General features: G+C 44.8%; 1 protein-coding gene across 3 annotated transcripts in view; it reads left to right on the top strand.

The window, feature by feature from the left end:
• MOB3B (MOB kinase activator 3B) overlaps nucleotides 1-17,892 on the top strand; it is a 184,960-nt gene extending 167,068 nt beyond the window's left edge. For all 3 annotated transcript variants that reach the window (XM_023627450.2, XM_070248933.1, XM_070248934.1), the window contains exon 4: nucleotides 12,437-17,892. In XM_023627450.2, the coding sequence (XP_023483218.1) occupies nucleotides 12,437-12,466 (30 nt within the window). In that variant the 3' untranslated portion in view covers nucleotides 12,467-17,892. The remainder of the gene's footprint in view (nucleotides 1-12,436) is intronic.
• Nucleotides 17,893-18,186: the final 294 nt, after the last annotated feature.

The raw sequence follows: 18,186 nt of genomic DNA, 5'->3' as shown, positions 1-18,186 counted from the left end.
TGCCCTCCCAAGATAGGAGAAATAGTGGACTGTTTATGGCCACGTGACTTTGGAAAGGCAGCTTGGGCACCCATTTATAACCACCTGGGCTTTAAAACGATAGAGTCACACTGCTCGTGGTATCCGCAGGGTCAGCAAACTTTTTCTGAAAAGATCCAGATACTGGGGCTGGCCCCGTGGTGCAGCGGTCAAGTGCACCGCGGCCACTTCTGCGGCCCAGGGTTCGCTGGTTCGGATCCTGGGTGCGGACATGGCACTGCTCATCAAGACATGCTGTGGCAGGCGTCCCACATATAAAGTAGAGGAAGATGGGCACGGATGATAGCTCAGGGCCAGCCTTCCTCAGCAAAAAGAGGAGGATTGGCGGCAGATGTTAGCTCAGGGCTAATCTTCCTAAAAATAAAAAAAAAGATCCAGATCCTAATGTTTTGGCTTGTGGGCCATAAATGGTCTCTGTTGCACTTACTCAACTCCACCACTGAAGTGGGCAAGCAGCCCCAGACAGTGCATGAACCCATCGGTGTGAATGTGCTCCCATACAACTTCATTTGTGGATGTGAAAATTTGAATGTCATGTAATGTTCAGGTGTCATGAGATTTTATTCTTCTATTGATTTTTTTTTAAAACCATTTACAAATGTAAAAGTCATTCTTGCTTTTGGGCCATACAAAACAGGTGTGGTCTGGATTTGGGCTGTGGGCTGTAGTTTCCTCGCCCCTCATGTAGAGGAAAAACAGGATTCCAAGGCCCTTTGACAAGATCTGAATGACAGATCTCGGTTCAAATTCTCGCTTTGCCAAGTATTAACATGCAACCTTGGGCAAGTCGCTAATGTGTCCAACTTTCAGTTTCTCCATAGGGAAACATAATGGCCATCCCACAGAGATGAGAGTCAGTGACTAAGTGGGACACGAAACGGTGACCAGCCCCTAAAGCCCTGAGGAGGCTATATTTCTCTCTACGAGAGCTTGAGAACCCATTTCACTTGGTGGTTGCCAAACTCCTAGCAAGCAATCTTATTTTATTAAAATGAAAATTCACTTTGTGTCATGTCTATTTACTCCATTAACATAATACTTTGATCCTACCAAAGGAATGAGACTGTTAAAAAACTACAAACTTCCTAAATTACAGGCTCTCTGAGGAAGAAAAATCTCCATGTGTTTTCACCAGACACACAATAGAGGTCTTATTAAGTGATGGCAAGCTCTGTCCTGTGGTGAATTCAGCTAGGCTGAATGGCTTCTGTGGAATTCTTTGTTTTCCCTGGGGAGGTAAATTCTTTCTCTAGGGACCCATGCCCTGAAAGTTCAGGACACACCCCAAACGACAAATCCTATTTCTTCGGGTTCTCTTGAACATCATTAAGAGTTGGACCCATTAAGCTTCTTTCAGAACAAATAAAAGTCTGCGCCTGCAGCCTACCCTCACCAGCCGGTGCCTTTCCCTCCCCACCCTGATGAAAAAGCCAAGTGACAGAAGTAAGGGGAGAATTCCTTCCCCTGCCCTCCCACATCCAGTCTTCGAAGAGCTGGGCACCCCAACAGGTGGGCACTGGGCCATGTTGAAATCTGTTACATCCCTCTAAGGGGGTGGGTGCATTCGATCACCCTTTGCTCATCCCAAAACAAGGGGCATAAGGAGCATCTGCCAGAAGCAATCCAGCTGTGCTGACAAATGCGAAGTGTGGAAGGGAGGAAGTCAGACCCCTTGGAGCTGTGAGGACCTCCAGCCAGGCTGTGGAGGGGGTGGGCAGCCAGAGACGGGAGGAGGGAGGAGGAACGGCTGACAGCCCGCGAGGGCCGAGACTGTGCTCATTGGGTTACCGATAGCATCACGCTGATGGATGCGTGGTCACGGTCAGGAGCTAAGAGTGCGCCAGTGATAAGGATTGGATAGGGGAGGACGTGGCAGGTAGTTCTGAAGAGTGAGTCAGGTTGTTAAAAAGCACAGCGTGGCAGAATGGGGGCCTGTGGGGCTTTGGTGAGGAGATCTTGAGAAATGCAGTGACGGCAAAATGTTTTGATTCATGCTCTTGCTTTCATGAGACATTGTGAGGCAGCCTGCCGTGTGTCCATAACCCATCTCCTGTGGTTCAATAAAAGAGCTTCAAAAATGTGCAGCTCTGCCTTTCTAAGAACCAGTGTAAATCAAGAGACTGGATATGTTTACATAAAATGACTGATTTTTAATGTTTGCAGGATTTGGGAAAAGAAGAGTAGTTTGATTCTTGTATCGTATGAATAAATATTCTCCATGGGTGGTCGCTCTGTGTGTTCATCTATGCATGCATATGTATACATGTGCTTGGGGGCGTGCATACGTGTGCATACATTCATACACACACCCCTCCATAGGGAAACGCCGTCCATGTCAGTAATGTGGGCTGCTGTTTAAGAACAGAACTAATCAAATAAATATTGTTCTTTCCTGTTTAGGGAGGTCTGGCCCTGCCATGTTTCTATTTTTATTTCTTTTGGCTTATTTGCCACCCACATTCCTAAAAGAAAGCAGAAAGAACATTTCTAATTCCTGTGTGCTGGCTGGATCCCATATATACTTTAAGTTGGGAGAAGTTTTAAAAAATTTTTGTTGTCTGGCCGCCCTGCCTGCCTTATGAGAATTCAGACTTTGGCATATTAGCAAGGAGAAACAGTGGCCCTGGCTATGGGCCGCCCGTGCATGGTTCCATTGACCAAGTCCCTGTCCCTGTGGCCAGGGCTGGCTTTGTATGGCAGCTGACTCAAGGGGATTCAGCTGAAAGCTCATACAGACATGAATGAAGATCTATTCGCACGATCCCTTGGGATATAGTGAACTAGTAAGGAAGACAGGTTTTCAAGTTTTAACCTTGGCCAGCCTAATTACTAGCTATGTGTCTTTGACCAAAGGACTTAACCTCAGTTCTCTCCTGTGTAAAGTGAGGATGACACCACTTGCTACCTCAGCCTGCAGTGAGGACTGAATGAAATCATGAATGGGAAGCCTTGAGCACAGAACGTGGCACGCAGAAAAAGCGCAGGAAGTGCTAGATACTGCTCTGTGGGGAGCACGGTACAATTTTGTTAATCGATTAAGGCTCTTACACTGCTGCCGCATCTTGCCCACTCCATCTTTTGTGACTCGACACTACTTCATTCATTCATTCCTCAAGTTATTTATCTGTATAATGCCTCGTTCCAAGACTCATTTAGGGTGGCTAGTGTCAGGCTCCTACTGGAATTCTTTCTCTCAATTCCCAATAAATAAGACACAACTATGTTAAGAAAAAGAGTTTTAAAAAAATCTTTAGGCTCCATGCTGGATCCTCACCCAAGACACATGCTCTTTACTTCCTGGTCAGTTTGCCCTCCTGAACAGAAGCTTCCAGACCAGAAGCCCCGCCCCAGGACCACTGGGGAGGACCTGCATCCTCTGGCTTCAAAGGCCCTGAGGACAGGAGTGGAGGGCTCTGAGCCCAGGGGGAGGGCACCTCAGAGATCCTCCATGCAGGGTCAGGGTGTTTCCAACCTTCCCCAGGCTCCCGGAACCAGCTCAGAATGGTCCAGTTCAGTGAGGAGACTGAACTGGGTCCATGCACCTGGAAATGTACAGAGTGGCCCTGCTCTGGGTGAAGGAGGAATCCTCCTCTCTTGTTCGGCCCTGCAGACCTGAGGGCTCCTGAGAAAGTCATGCCCCAGGAGGTCCCAGCCATGGAATAACCTGCATACCCAAGGGAGCTGGGCTTGGAGGGGCCCTTCCCCTGGAATTGTCAAGGCATTTGGGAAAAGGCCAATCTTATTCTCTCTGATACACACAGCTATTTGGATTCTAGAAAGTGAGAGGAGAAACACTCCACAACGAGGGGAGAGCTGACCTCATCTGGACAGCTGTGGTCCTGAGAGCAGGGCAGGCGGGAGGGAGCTGCCCCCACCCCACTGCTGCTTCCACCTTCAGCCGTCCAGCTTTCCCACAGGGAATGGGCTGGAGAGCAGTTGGGAATGTTTTGTATCTGCGTGTTTGTTTTTCTTTTCCTTTTTTCTCTTCTCTCTTATCCTGGGGATTTCCCTGCAGCAAGCAGGCTGCCATTTTCCTGGGCTCCCCCTGGAAGTGCGACGCTGTCCTTCAGGGCAGAACTGCGCCCCCTGTCTGCGGGAGGGCTAGCTGCCAGGCCACATCCTTAGCAACCAGCTCTGGGGTCCTGGGATCCTCTTTCTCTCTTTCTGTCTTTCCTTGCCCCCTGAGTCCTGTTCCCTTTCTCTGAGTGCTCTGTCTCCCATCTGGGCAGCTTGCACCCTCACAGACATGGAAGCAGGGCATGAAAGGATGCACAGGAGTGTTCTGGGCAGGTGAAGGAAAGGGGCTGTCCTTGCAAAAGAAACAAGCATGCAAGACACAGAAACAAACACGCAAGGGGTGTGCGAGGCTGGAGAGAAGAGGGAGGCAGATCCCGCCATCCTTGCAGTCACTGGAAGTCGCTGGGACTTTATCTGCTAGGAGATGGAGATGAGTGGAAACAAGTGTATGCCTCTTTGGATTTGCAGCAGCTCTGTTGATGACACACGCAGAGATTAGAGAGTGCTTCTCCACCGTTGACCTTGGCTACACATTGGAATCACAGGGCAACGTGGTATCACAGGAAATTCTGAGCCCTTCACACTTGATGATTAGGAAACAACAGCTGATTCTGAATCTTATAATCAAATGCCTTAGCACAATACCACTTCCTCTTCTGAATCTACAGCCCCTAAACCCACACCTGCCCATCCTTGGAATTCTTTTGATGCCAGTATGGCGATGCTTCTCATAGTGTCATGATGCTAGAAGAAGCCTCATCGAATCTTTGTTCCTGTCTACAGTCAGAAATTGCCTCAAGCTGACCCACGTGGTTTAGCTGACCGTCACAGCATCCCTTGCTGATGCCAACTCGCATTTCTTCCTGTTCTCATCCTCCTCGCTCCTCCAGGAAAACTGCTAGTTCCAAAGGGACTTGCTTTTGCTACCGCTGGGTTAGATTTTGAGACAAGGAAATAGCAAAATATCTGCCTGGCCTCCAGTGTAGAAACATGGCCTGGGGGAACGGGTGTTGGCAGGAGCGGAGGACCCTGGAGGGGCAGGTGGGTCAGGGATGGTTCTGGTGGAATCTTGGCAGACACAGCCAGCCCAGTTGTTTGAAATGGAGGGGGGAAGGGGGCAAGACCCATGAGAGAAGTAGAATTTTCAAGATGGTTAACATTGTCAATCCATGCACTTAGGGGAAGAAAAAAATAGCCGATAACAAAAGAAACAAATGGGCAATATGGATACCACTTGGAGGTTTTTAAATCTCTAAGAAATGGAATTTGAAGGATGAAAGGCACCACAGAAAGCCATCTTTCTGACCCGCTGTGGGGAATGAAATTCTTCCTGATTATAGGGATCTGGCATTACCCACACCCTCATCCTCCAGCCCAGCCAGAAATGGTGTCCCTGTACTTTGTGATGCAGTTCAAGCCCTCTTTCCCAAGCCTGTCTCTACCTGAGAGGAGCCTGGGGGCTGAGGAGAGGTGAGGCCTGGCCGCCTCCAGCATGGGGGCAGGTGGACTGGGGGCCTGAGCCGGGCTGCCGGTTGGTGGGCAAAAAAGCGCTTTATAAAAGGAGCACCAGGTCCAACTGCCTTTTGTGGTGCACTCACCGCTTTTCTTTCGTGTCTTTTTGGCAACCATCACCTTAACATATTACCTTTAAATGTGCTGAAGAAGCTCTGCTATTGGAGAAGGCGAGTCCATTTACACAAAGGTCATTTCACCAAGTTTTCAGCACAGTGTTCTCCTTCTGCTGACCACACTGCCTTCTCCACCCACCTTCCTTTTGTCTCTTTGTGTCCCGTTCTTCCTCAATCATTGCTTTATTTCCAATATTTCTTCCTTTCCTTTCTTCTTGTTTCTCAGAATTAGCAGGAAGTTGGTAAATTAAAAAAAAAAAAAAAAGGAAATAGGCTTTAAAATGCTCTTGTGGCACTTCTATTCCTAATATATGTTAAAACACTAGGAAAAAGAAAGAGCCTCAGTTCTTCCCCCGCCCCCCCCCCCCCCACCGCCCCCGCAGCGGAGTAATGGAAACAGCATGGTTTTCGTTTGTTTACTTGTTTTTGAGTCAACCAAATCTGGGTTCAAATCCATATTCTTCCACTTGCTAGGTATGTGAACTGGGGCAAGATACTTCAGTTCCCTGAGCCTCCATTTCCTCATCTGTAAATGAGAAAAGACTGCCCACGTCACAGAGTTTTGAGAAAGAAGTACACAAAATAAATACAAGCGCCACCACCATAGGTACTCAATGCATAGTTCCCTCCGCCTCTCATTTGACTGGGTCTATAGACCTAATCATTGTTCTTCTTCATTGGATTTAGTCTAATTAACAAATTTTTTTAAGCATCTGGTATGTGCCAGGTCTTATACATGAGGGTCCAAACAGAAACATGGTATGATTCCTCTCTTCAAGAGCGGTCTCGTGCTGCCCTGAACCAGGACGGTGATAACCTCCCACAGAACAATGTGAAAGGTGCTCCCGGCACTCGGGGAACCAGAAGAGGAGCGCCTAAGACTTCTTGGGGACAGGGTGGGGAAGATACGAGAAGGTGTGCCTGAGCAAGTGACACCGATCAAGAGCCTTGAAGGATGTTGGAGTTGGGAGAAATGTGTTCTGGAAAGAGAGGGCCAAATGAAAGCAGATATATGGAAATTGCTGTGGGTTGAACAGGAGAGGCGAGCTGGGGAGTGATGGGGAATGAGGCTGAGGAGTTGAGAAGGGTCCAGATCAAGAAGAGCATTGTATGATAGAGTTGGGACTTCGTTTGAAAACTGTGGAGAGCCATTAGAGGAGTTTAGCTTAAGAACAGCCAATAATGCCGGAGGGACTTAGCCTGAAGCACGCTGAGCCGGCCCAACAAGGTGCCTCTCTAGAATCGAGGGGGTGTGCAGAGAGTCCACAGGCCAGGAGTCCCAGCTCTGGCATTAATTAGTCGTGCCACCTTAGGCAAGTGGCTTACTCTCTCATGGTCTATTTTCACGTCTCTGAAGTGAAGGTCTTGGACTAGATAATACCCAAGTGTCCTCCTAGCTCTACCAGGAGTCTGTGATCCTGCAATTTTGTCACTGTTTTTCGGGGCTTGTTTCATAATTCCTAATGTTAACTGATGAAAACTGCTATGCCAGTGTGATGACTGACACCCAGTAGACATCTAAGTTTTTTCTTTATCTCTTCCATATAAAGATAGGTTACTAAAATGTATGATGGGAGAGTGTAATAAACTAAAGAGTCCGTTGGTTTCCTTGTAGTCTTGGCTGGGTCAGAAATTATTGGTGTGACCTAGAATGAGTCATTTTACTTTTCTGGACCACTTATTTCCTGCTCTTCACTACCAGTCCTGAAAATGGCTGCACTGAGAGATGAGAGATTTGACCCTTAGAGTTCACGTGAGTTTGTTCTATGTATATCAAAAAACTTGTTGCAAAGGCTAGCAAATATCTCTATTTTAGTTTAAAAGTTTTTAAATCAGAACGGAAGAGGCTGAGCATCTCATGCAAAAGGTATGCTTATTTCTTCCACCACCACCATTCCCCACAAAAACAAGGCAAAAGTCATTTTAACTTCATTTCTAAAAGAAAACATGATTTTAATTTGGGGATTTGGTCTACTTCTCTTTTTGTTGTTTTTTTCAATTACTGGAGCTGATTTTCTTAGAAAAAATTACATGTGTATTAAAAACACCTGAAAATCCAGAGAATAGGGGCTGGTCCAGTGGCACAGCAGTTAAGTTCGCATGCTTGGCTTCCAGGGCCCAGAGTTCACTGGTTCAGATCCTGGGCACGGACCTACACACTGCTTATCAAGCCATGCTGTGGCAGGCATCCCACATATAACGTAGTGGAAGATGGGCACAATGTTAGCTCAGGGCCAGTCTTCCTCAGCAAAAAGAGGAGTATTGGCGGCAGATATTAGCTCAGGGCTAGAAATCCAGAGAATATGCAAAAGGAAAATAATCAGAAATGGAAAACATATATCGAGTCATTCACCCAGAGATAAACCCATCACATTGGACTCATATTTTGTTTATATTTTCCCAAAGTAATCAGATCAAATTATATATACTGTTATGTGACTTGACCAAAATATCCCTCTTCATACATTAACATAGAACAAAGTTTTAAGGCTCCTCTCAGATTCGGCGAAAATGAAATGATGAATTCCAATGCTGGTGGCAAGTGATGAGATGCAAGTGTGTGCAAAGTGATGAGGGAACCCAAGAAGGGAGCCAGTTAAGCCCTTCTGGGAGCTGACACTTGGATCTCGAAGGATACCAAAATTTGCCAGGCATTTCCCAGATAGAAGAAACAGCCCATGAGAACCTACTAGAAACCTTGATAGACCGTGGACTGTAGGAGACCAAGCGGGTGTGGTGAGTGGGGTTCAACACGAGGTGAGCAGAGGGGTGGGTGGGTCCTGGGTGTGAACAGCTTTGTCTGTCAGGCTGCAGAGTGCGGAATTTGTTCTGTTGACACTGGGGGACCAGGAACTTTACACAATCCATTACTGCCTCACCTCATGTTAAAGCAAATGATACCCAGGGAGCACAACCAAAACCTGGCTTTACTCTTTTCTTAAGAATGGATTTTTTAGAATCTTGGGGCTTAAAAAAACCTTCCTATACAAGCCAAATACAGTCTTGATGAACGTTTCTCAGAAAATTCTAATCACCTGTGCAGAAGCCTCTTAAGCACCTTTGGAGTTCTTCAGTGACCTGCCAGAATACTGCCTTCAGGGAACTCCTGCAATGGCAAATTTGTCTTTAAGGAGCAACCTGCCCAGAAGTTGTTCAGGCCACTCTCCCCAGTAGGAAGGAATGTGTTTGGCCATGCTGATTTATGCCTGCGGGGAAACTCTGATGAGGAAAGCTCTGTAACCCAGGATTGGCCAGCTTTTTGGTTTTTGTTCTTTAATCTCAGAACCAGCTGTTTCTTAACCAGCTCATTGGCGCCACCCAATGGGGAAGTGCTAGAATACACCTTTGAAGGGCTGTAGGCTTTTGAAGGGTGGATGGAGCTGAGACAGCCTTCCTCGCTTCTGATCTGTTATTTCAACCATTCCTCCCCTATAAGAATGTTGAGAGGCATCCCAATAAACAGTTTCCCACCTGCATTTGGAGGTTGCGGTGTGGTGAGGAAAGCGCTGGTCCTGCCTTTCACAGACTAACCCAGCAGCTCTGCTGAAGTCGCATATCCGCTCTCAAACTGTTCCCTCTTCTGCTTTTTTGTTTTTTTTTTCTAAACTCTTCCATATTTCTAGTGTCTACAGTCTTTTAGTGGCATAATCGTTTTAGTATTTACCCATTGCACTTGTAATTCAAAGTGGCATCAGTCTGCGTTAAGAAAAAATATCTCCTTGGCATTTTGAAAAGTCAGGAATGATTGCAACCATCTATAATTCATGTATGTCAATTAACATATGTCAAAATCATCCAAATGCATACTCATAAGAATGTGTCACCTGGTGTAGTGGAAAGAGCTGGCCTTTGCACTCAGATGGACCTCTGCTGAAATCCCACCCCTGCCACTCTCTGTGGCACTTTGAGAAGTGACTGTCCCTCTCTGAGCCTGTTTCCTCATCAGTCCAATGGGGATGGCAGCTCTTCCTCCACAGGATTAGGGTAAGAGTTACATGGGGTAATGTCTATAGAGCCGCAAGGGACACTGGGAGTGATGGACCTTTGTTTCATGGAAGCAACTGTTACTGTTTAGGCTCTGCAGCCACCTATCCACCCAGAGCAAACCACTTCTGCTCTGAGGACCGGATTCCTCTCTGTCAAATGGGATCATTCCTTCTCTTAGATTACAGATGCAATGATATAACCATCCGAAAGCTTAATGGGTGCTTAAGAAATGCTAGTTCCTTTCTTTCCGAAAATATTGACCCATTGCAAATAAGTACAGAATTAGTTATAAAGCCAAAATTGTGTTCATCCCATGATCCCTCCCTCACTCACTCTTTCCTTCTCTCTTTCATACACAAACACACACACACACAAGGCATTCCCACCTTATTTTTCCCATCTCTGTCATCAAAAGTTAACCAAAGACACAAGAACTTTTGGAAGCTTAACAAAGGAACAGCAGATTCGCTTTAAGGTCGTCGTTTATTTCCGTTCCTCCCACCAGGCTGTGGGTCCTTATTTGAACAGTTGCGCATTTAGCTGCCTGCCCGCCACCACTGGCCTCGTCCTTCTCGGCCCCTTTGCTCCAGCAACAGCAACCCCAGATCCCGGGCGGGCTGCACCCTGGCCACTCTTCCCTCCACTGTAGCCCCTATTTTTCAGATCTTTCTCCCACCCTCATCCATCAGGCTCCTTCTCCTCTAAATTTTGGAGCCCATCTCTGAGTACATTATCAGAGAAGTCTCTCAAGCCTCTTTCCCCAGCACGAAGTGAGGGCTGCCATGTTCGTGCTTCTGAAGAGACCAAAAAAGGGAACGAATGAATACTGAGTTCATGCATATGTTAAGACTTTTAACCTTCCCAATCACCTTCCCAGGAGAATATCAGCATTCCACTTCTCAGATGAGGAGACTGAGGGCCCATTCATTGCTTAATTAAACATTTATTGAACATCACTGGGAATCCAGCAGCAAACAGCAGACACAGCCCCTTCCTCTGTGGCTCTTACAGGATCTTACATGGGATGAATCCAGGAGGCAAGAATGAAACAAATAATAGACTAGTCCAGTTGTGAAGGAAGATGCTAGGAAAGTAGAAGAGGAGGCCGTGCCCTATCTCGGAGGTTAGGGAAGGTATCCTTAAAAAGGGGTATTTCAGCCAAAGACCCAAAGGCTAGGGGAGGTCACACAGGGGTAGTAAGGGCAGAAATGGGATCTAAATGTGGGTGCATTTGATTCTACCAGGCCTCATGGCCTCTCCTCCTCTAAATATCTGCATTTGTGTCATTGTATTTTGGCTTGTGATCTACATGTCTTTCTCCCGGATAGATTGTAGCTCCTTGCAAACAGCAACCTGGTCCATAGTACAAGCAATAAGCATCGTAAATGGTCATTTAATTTTTCAATATATGTATCTCTATGTACTTGCTTGTATCGAATAATATTATAGGGGTGTGAAAGTGCCTAGATTCCACCACATATGTTCTTTCTTTAACCAACCTGCTGGCATGCTTTCTAAGACTCCCTGAGCACTCCTGTTTGCCATCTCCTCTTACTCAGATGTTTTCTGTTTTATAGGCTGGGGTGACCCAGGGTCAGTGAGCAAGAGATGTAGCAGCTGGCATCAGCTCTGCAGCAGGTGGAACATGGAAGCAGCTCGTTCACCTAATTAAAATGACATGAAACGTGTCCTCCCTGAGCATGGCACAGGGCTCATTGCCAGCTTGCTATCCAGGCCCCATTCTTGAGGATGAAAGAGGGGCCACCAGCCTGTGCCAGGCTCTGTGCTAAGGGTGGGGGATACAGGATGAAAGCATATATAGTGATCGAATGAAGATTTCTTTTATCTGGCAGTAGCTCACAGTCAAGCAGGGCTAACAGACACCCCCATCCTCCATGCACACACACATGTATAAACCAGTTCATTGCATGCCACTCCAGGTGGGCACAGGTGGGGGTGTGGCTAACTCTACAGGGGGTGGGGTGGGAGGGTCGGATGGTCTTCCAGGCTGGTAAAAGTCATCTTGGCTTAGTTGGGAACATGAGTGGTAGTCAAGTAAAGAGGACAGGGTGTGGTAGAAACAGGCCACAGGCAAGGGTCTCAGCCTGTGCAGAGGCCCAGAGAAAGAGAACGGATGACACGTTAAGATCTGTAAATGCCCCCAAGGGCCAGGCAGGTGATGTAAATGGGTGAAAGGCCAGGTGGTTGCATGTCAGACCCACTGGTATATTCTTCATTTCCGTTAAGAAATGTCCTTCCTCCTGCTTTGCTTGACTTATACCCACTTAAGCTACCCTTCATTTTTCCATCTTTGACTGAAACTTAGGTAAAGAGAAATTGTTCTCCACTCTAAGAAAAACAGCAGTCTAGATCCAATTATATCTACCAGTAAGTGAAACTTTATTCCTATTGGAGAGACAATTGAGAGTGGTGGGGCCTGGGGCAAACTGGAGAGCGTATTCTCCCTCTGAAGAGGAGTCATTCTTCAGCTCCAGCTGCTTAGTGGCTCCAGACCTTGCAATATTTCAGAAAAAGCAAGCAACCTGGATTTTTGGCAAGCTAGCCAAGTTTTTAAACATCGTTTTGATTTTAAAAAGCAAAAGCAAAACACAACACGTTTGCATACTGAGCCTTATTCATGGGCCATGCTTGCAACCTTGTGTTTAAAGGCTCCAGAGGTCCCCAGGGTATTTTTCACAATCCGTCAACAAGTCATTGCTCTGCTTTCAATTTCTCCTAACCATCCTTCTCCCTCTGCTTTTCAGAAAGAGATGACGAGCAGGATGTGTCACTAACGCCCCAGCTTACCCTTCGGAAGAAAGAGAAAAGCTGTTTCCTGCTGGAGCCCTGAGCGGGGAGGAGGGAGAGCTCCCTGGCTGAAATGGCGCACCTCCTTCCAGAAGCGGGCGAGGTGGAGACAAGCGGTGGCTACGGTGGCTCCGAGAGACGTTCTCCCCTCCCCCCGGACGCTTTTGGCGGTCTGAGTGCTGCTAGCCCCAGGTGTGGACCTGGCCGACCTCGGCTGGGAGAAGGACCGCCCCTCCACCTTCCCGGCTCCGAATCTTCCAGAAGACGGCGCTGCCCTCCGTGCGTGTCACAGTCCTGTCTGTGACCTGCCGCCTAAGCTTCACTGGAATTCAGGTTTAGAGACTGAGATACCTATTTGTAGTTTTCCACTTATCTGCCTTGTCCGCTGGCCGACTTTTCTGTAACGTGTTTTCTAAGTACCCAGTGAATTTTGGAACTCTGGATGCCCAGCAAGTTCTTCTATAACAAGCCTTCGTGTTCAGGTCTCGGAAAGCTCCTGCCTTGATCCTGTGGTCCAACTTGTAAGTCAGAGACCTGAGACCCAGCCCGCAGCATCAACACAGTTTCCCTAATTGGGAGTTTTATCAGGGACCACTCCATGGGGGGCTTGTCTCTGCCCCACACAGGGTCTGCACGCTTTACCTACAGGGAAGAGAGTGGTTGCTGGTATAAGGCTGACGATTTACCAGTTCACCTTGAACAGAATGTGTTTCTTGTAACCACACCATTCCTTGCCTCTTCCATTCAAGATCTTTTTTACTGTTTCCCAGGAGAGAGAAATAAAAGGAAGTTATAAATGACCAAGAAGGATCAGCAGAAGCCCTGAGCCACATCAGTGCAGCGTTTGTCCTTTATGAAAGGGGAGGGAGTCGTGGCTGACTCTGCCTAACACTAAAATTTCACTGAAAAAGACAAAAGTACAATTGGTTATTCGGTGCGTGTAGCTGAAACGCCCAGCTCATTGATTTACAGCCTTCCTAACGGTCCCTCTGCGTTTCTAAATCCAGCCGATGTTTTCTTCCTCTTCCTCCACGCTCCCCCCTCCGCTGCTCTGTTATCTTATGGCACAAAATTAATTTCTGCGCCTCTCATTGTGCCACAGTTGCCCGGGTAACAGTGGAGCTGGAGCTGACTTCCTTCTTCCATCCGTCCCAATTTTTCTATTCCAGTAGACAGAATAATGCAGTCTGTGCTACATCCTGCCTTTTGAAACCTAAGTGAGTTTTAGTTGAATGTTGCCTTCTCTGATTCATGCGCGAAACTGTGGTGGCCGTGACAGCCTGTGACTAGGGGTAATAGTACTTCCATTGGAATTTGACAAAATCGCAGTTGGTGGAGGGAAGTAGATAAGAATGTATTAGTGTGTTTTAATGTAATACTGATTAAAGAATAACTAAATAGTTCTGATTTTGTTTCCTAATACGTAATGTGTGTTAAAGCCATTTATGGCTGCCATGACAGCCTAGAAAGCATGAAACCTTTCTTTGTCCAAACTAAGAAAGGGCTGACTGTCTGGGCACGGGGCATTCTACATTGACCTAACCCAGCAAATCGACCCTTGCTTCATATCATCAAAGTCGTCTCATGGAATCCAAATGTTGCTACCTCTCTCCGTATTGTTGTGCTCCAGCCCACAACAAATATACCCTTATTTTTTGGCTTCCTAAGTAACTTTGAGAAGACAGGATGGGCAAAGATTTTTCCCAGTATCACTTTTGGCTGAAAGAATATCTGATTGTCTTAAGGATCCAGAGAACAGAGAAATACGAGCCCCTATTCCCGACCTATGCAATATGCAGTAAGTACCACGTGGGAATGTCCAGCAGTGGGACCAAGAAAGGACAGCATGGAGCCCCTGCCCTGGGAGGAACTCAGAAGCGCCTCACCATGGAAAACCACAGGAGTTTTGCATTAAACAGTGGACTGTGTTCCTGCATTTCAGTAATGCCCAATCAAGTAGGATGGTAGACTCCGAAGACATTTGTTATTAATTCTTTTTAAGGTTGTTTTCTATTAACTATTTGTGCATATGAAATTTCCACTCAATTTAAAAATCCAAATATTTTTTAAACTTCTTGGAACAATTTCCTCCTGGTTATATTGCTAATTGCACTAATCAACTCTTCTAGGCTAAGTTCTGGCAAACCACTCTTATTTATTAATTACAGAGTGTTTCTATTCCCGCAGAACTTTGGCAAATTCTAAAGAAAATCATTACAAGTGATTTTTGTCTCTTTGGCCTGACTACATCTTACTTAGGTCTCATTATAAATGGAGGACGGGAGCTTCCGGTGTCTGCCTCGGGCATCTCCAGCTCTCTGGCTCTGAGACTGACACCCTGCTTCTTCCTCCTAACCTGGCTGGCTCTCTTTCATTTTCCACTATGTTTTTTAGTTGAGTAATACATGTATCCACTACTTTTTTTACTGTGAGAAATCTCAAAGTGGAAATTTCAAAAAGGAAAGATTACAATGAACATCCATATACCCTTCACTTGTGGGCATCAATTGTTAACATTTTTTAATTGTTAGCATTTTCTGTATTTTTTCTTTCTCTGAAAATATACATTCTTATTGCTGAACCATTTCAAAATATGTTGCAGACATCGTAAAACTTTAGAATACTTTATCAACTGTCCCCAAAATATTTATAGCTCTTTTTTTTGAGGAAGATTAGCCCTGAGCTAACATCTGCTGCCAATCCTCTTCTTTTTTGCTGAGGAAGCTTGTCCCTGAGCTAACATCCGTGCCCATCTTCCTCTATTTTATATGTGGGACGCCTGCCGCAGCATGGCTTGACAAGTGGTGTGTAGGTCCGCACCCGGGATCCCAACCGGCAAACCCCAGGCCGCCAAAGTGGAACATGCGAACTTAACTGCTGTGCCACGGGGCCTGCCCCATAATGTTTTTTTTGATCCAGGATCCAATTAAGAATCATACATTGCATTTAGTTGTCATTCTCTGTAGTTAATGGATTAGAGTTCTGCTTTTGTGTGTGTGTGTGTGCGTGTGTCTCTTTCACGATGCTGACATTATTAAGTAGTTCAGGTTGGTTTTTTGTAGAAAGTCCCACAATCTGTTATTTTTTTCTGATTATTTCCTCTTTATTAGATCCAGGTTAAACATTTTTAGCAAGAATACTACATTAGTGATATTATTTCTTTCCTATTGCATCACTTCAGGAAGCATATACTGTCTAGTTGTCTGTTTTCATATTAAGCTTGATCAGTGGGTTCAGGTGTTGCTACCTGACCCATTCATTAGAAAGGTCCATAATTCACTATGAAGCTCTGAATTCAGGATACCTGCATTTTATAGAGTGTGAGGCTGTGCATATGTGCATTCCTTTCTTAACATTCTCTAAGACGTACGTCCAGGATCTGCAAAAGACTACAAGCATTGCAGTTAGATGATAAAGCAGTGACAAAGAATTCATCTCTTCTCATTTACCAGAGAGAAGGAGAAGCAAGAAGTTTCCTGCACAGGCCATACATGAGTATTCTGGCTAATGAGAATTTGTATGGTCCCTGTAGCCAGAGTTGAAATATATATAACTTTTTTTCCTCCAATCCTCGCTGTCCTCCCATTCAGACCCATGGTGTATTTTAGAGAGCATGCATTTTCATTGAAGGTAATTGCCCAAGGGTGCAAAAGTTGCTTTTGGTGGGGCGTGGGGAAGCAATCTTAGATATTATGATGGGTCATGGCCCTCCAAAGGGCCACAGTACATACACGTATGTGAAGTATGTATGAGGTATTAAAATTTCATGGGGATAGGGAGATGATTAGTAATAAAATGTCTAAAACTACTCCTTAGGAGGATGACAATGAAAAAAAAATGGGTTGACACATAGTCATCTAGAGTCAGTTTCTGCTTCCAAGGTTATTAACTTTTACTTCCTGAGGTGTTTTCTCATTTCTGAGGGCCAGCATGAATGGAAGCAACTCTGAGAGATTTCTTAATCCATTCCTTCTACCCTCCCAAACCCTATCAGTAATATTGCAGGTGGAAATTCTATTCTTCTCTCAAACGTCTTCAGGCACAGGAATTCCTATAGCGTCCTTTGGTATAACCCACTGACAGCTTTGCAACATCTGAAATCCTTCCATCCAACTTGAGCCCAACTATTGTCTTTGAATTTCAGCTCACCTTTTCTGGTGTCCCACATTAAGAAAGATCCAAAAATGATATCAGATAAGTGAAAACATAATAAAGGAGAGCTTTAGTTGCATATCCATTAAAAACATCATAAATGAGAGCTTTATTGCATATCAATGAAATATTTGAAGACTGTTACCAATCGTCCTTCAGCCTTCTTTCCTTTAGTGTTCTCCCATTGACAGAATTCTCTTGGAAGTCTTGTTGTCCCATTGCTAACATTTTTGTAGCTCAACTTGAAACCTTCCCAAAGCTCTCCATGATGTCACTGTGCATTATGGATGTAACCAACAGTGAACATGTAAAATTATTGCATGCTTTCTCCATTATATTGTGTCTTTGCTAAGTGCTGACTTGATTTGTATACATTTATAAATTTCCTGTTATATTTGCCCACACGAAATCTTTATTATATTCAACCATTTTGATTCATCTTCTTGAATTTCCTTCCTTCCTACCTTTAACACTCCTCGTAAGGTTACGCTGCTTTGTTTTATTTAATCACTTCTCTACTTGGCAGAGCATTAAGGGACTTGGATAGACTTCCTCTCATCTTTTTGTGGAGTCCGTCATTCTGGTCATTGGTGGAAGCAGATCACATCCTGTGGTCTCTAACCTACATCACTTCCACACCCCATGGGTATCACACTGTGAAAAAAAGAAATATCATAGGAAAAGTATAGCCATGTCTTCAAGAAATGTGTACAAAAGCAAAATCACCCAGAGGAGTTGGATGTGTCACTTGTATAATACTGTTGTCATTTGTGCTTTGATCATTTTGGCACTTGATGAAAAGGTGATTCTCTCCTAGAATTAGCCAAACAAAGTGTGTTTTGGAAATAATGGTATCTTTTTTCCTGCCTTAAAAAAATATATCAACAAAAAAACTTTTATAATAGGCAATTATTTTCTGGGTAAGTTATTAATTCTGGGTAAGAAGTTTTCAATGAATAAATAAGGATTTTTGTAACTTTTAGAGGGAAGAGTCCATTTCTAATCTGACAATTAAGCTATTTTACTAGCTTGTAGTATTCTAATTTCAAAGTTTTTCAGTGTCTTTTCTAATTGCCTCAGAAAAAAATGCTTACCATATTTTTAGTTCCATTTGTGATTAAGGTAAGGGTTTGGTTATAAGAACAGACTAACACAATTCGATCGATTAGAAAAGCAAGATAAAACTAAAGGATATTTATGAAATCAGTTCTGTGTGAGCTTAGGAATTGAAATGTCACAAATAAAAGACACATAACCATCATCTATGTCTTTTTTTGTGTGCTAATTCATTTCTTTAACAAATATGATGTTCTTCATCTTGCAATGGTTCTGGAACAGGTAAATAAAAAAAAACCTATTAATTCTATAAAAACTAATTCAAAATTTATTTGAGAACACACCTTCACAGATTTGTATTTCAGAAGTTCCTTTATCCTATTACGGATTTCCCCCAGGAGGGTGTCATGCATGTAATTCAACTTCTCCACAGATTAATGTCATACATGCTTTTTTCTTTCAGTAGGATTCAATGTTAAATTTGATAACAACCTGACAT

Source organism: Equus caballus, chromosome 23, assembly GCF_041296265.1.
Source record: "Equus caballus isolate H_3958 breed thoroughbred chromosome 23, TB-T2T, whole genome shotgun sequence".
Classification (NCBI taxonomy): domain Eukaryota; kingdom Metazoa; phylum Chordata; class Mammalia; order Perissodactyla; family Equidae; genus Equus; species Equus caballus.
The sequence above is the reverse complement of the archived record's forward strand: the minus strand, read 5'-3'. Positions and strand labels throughout refer to the sequence as shown.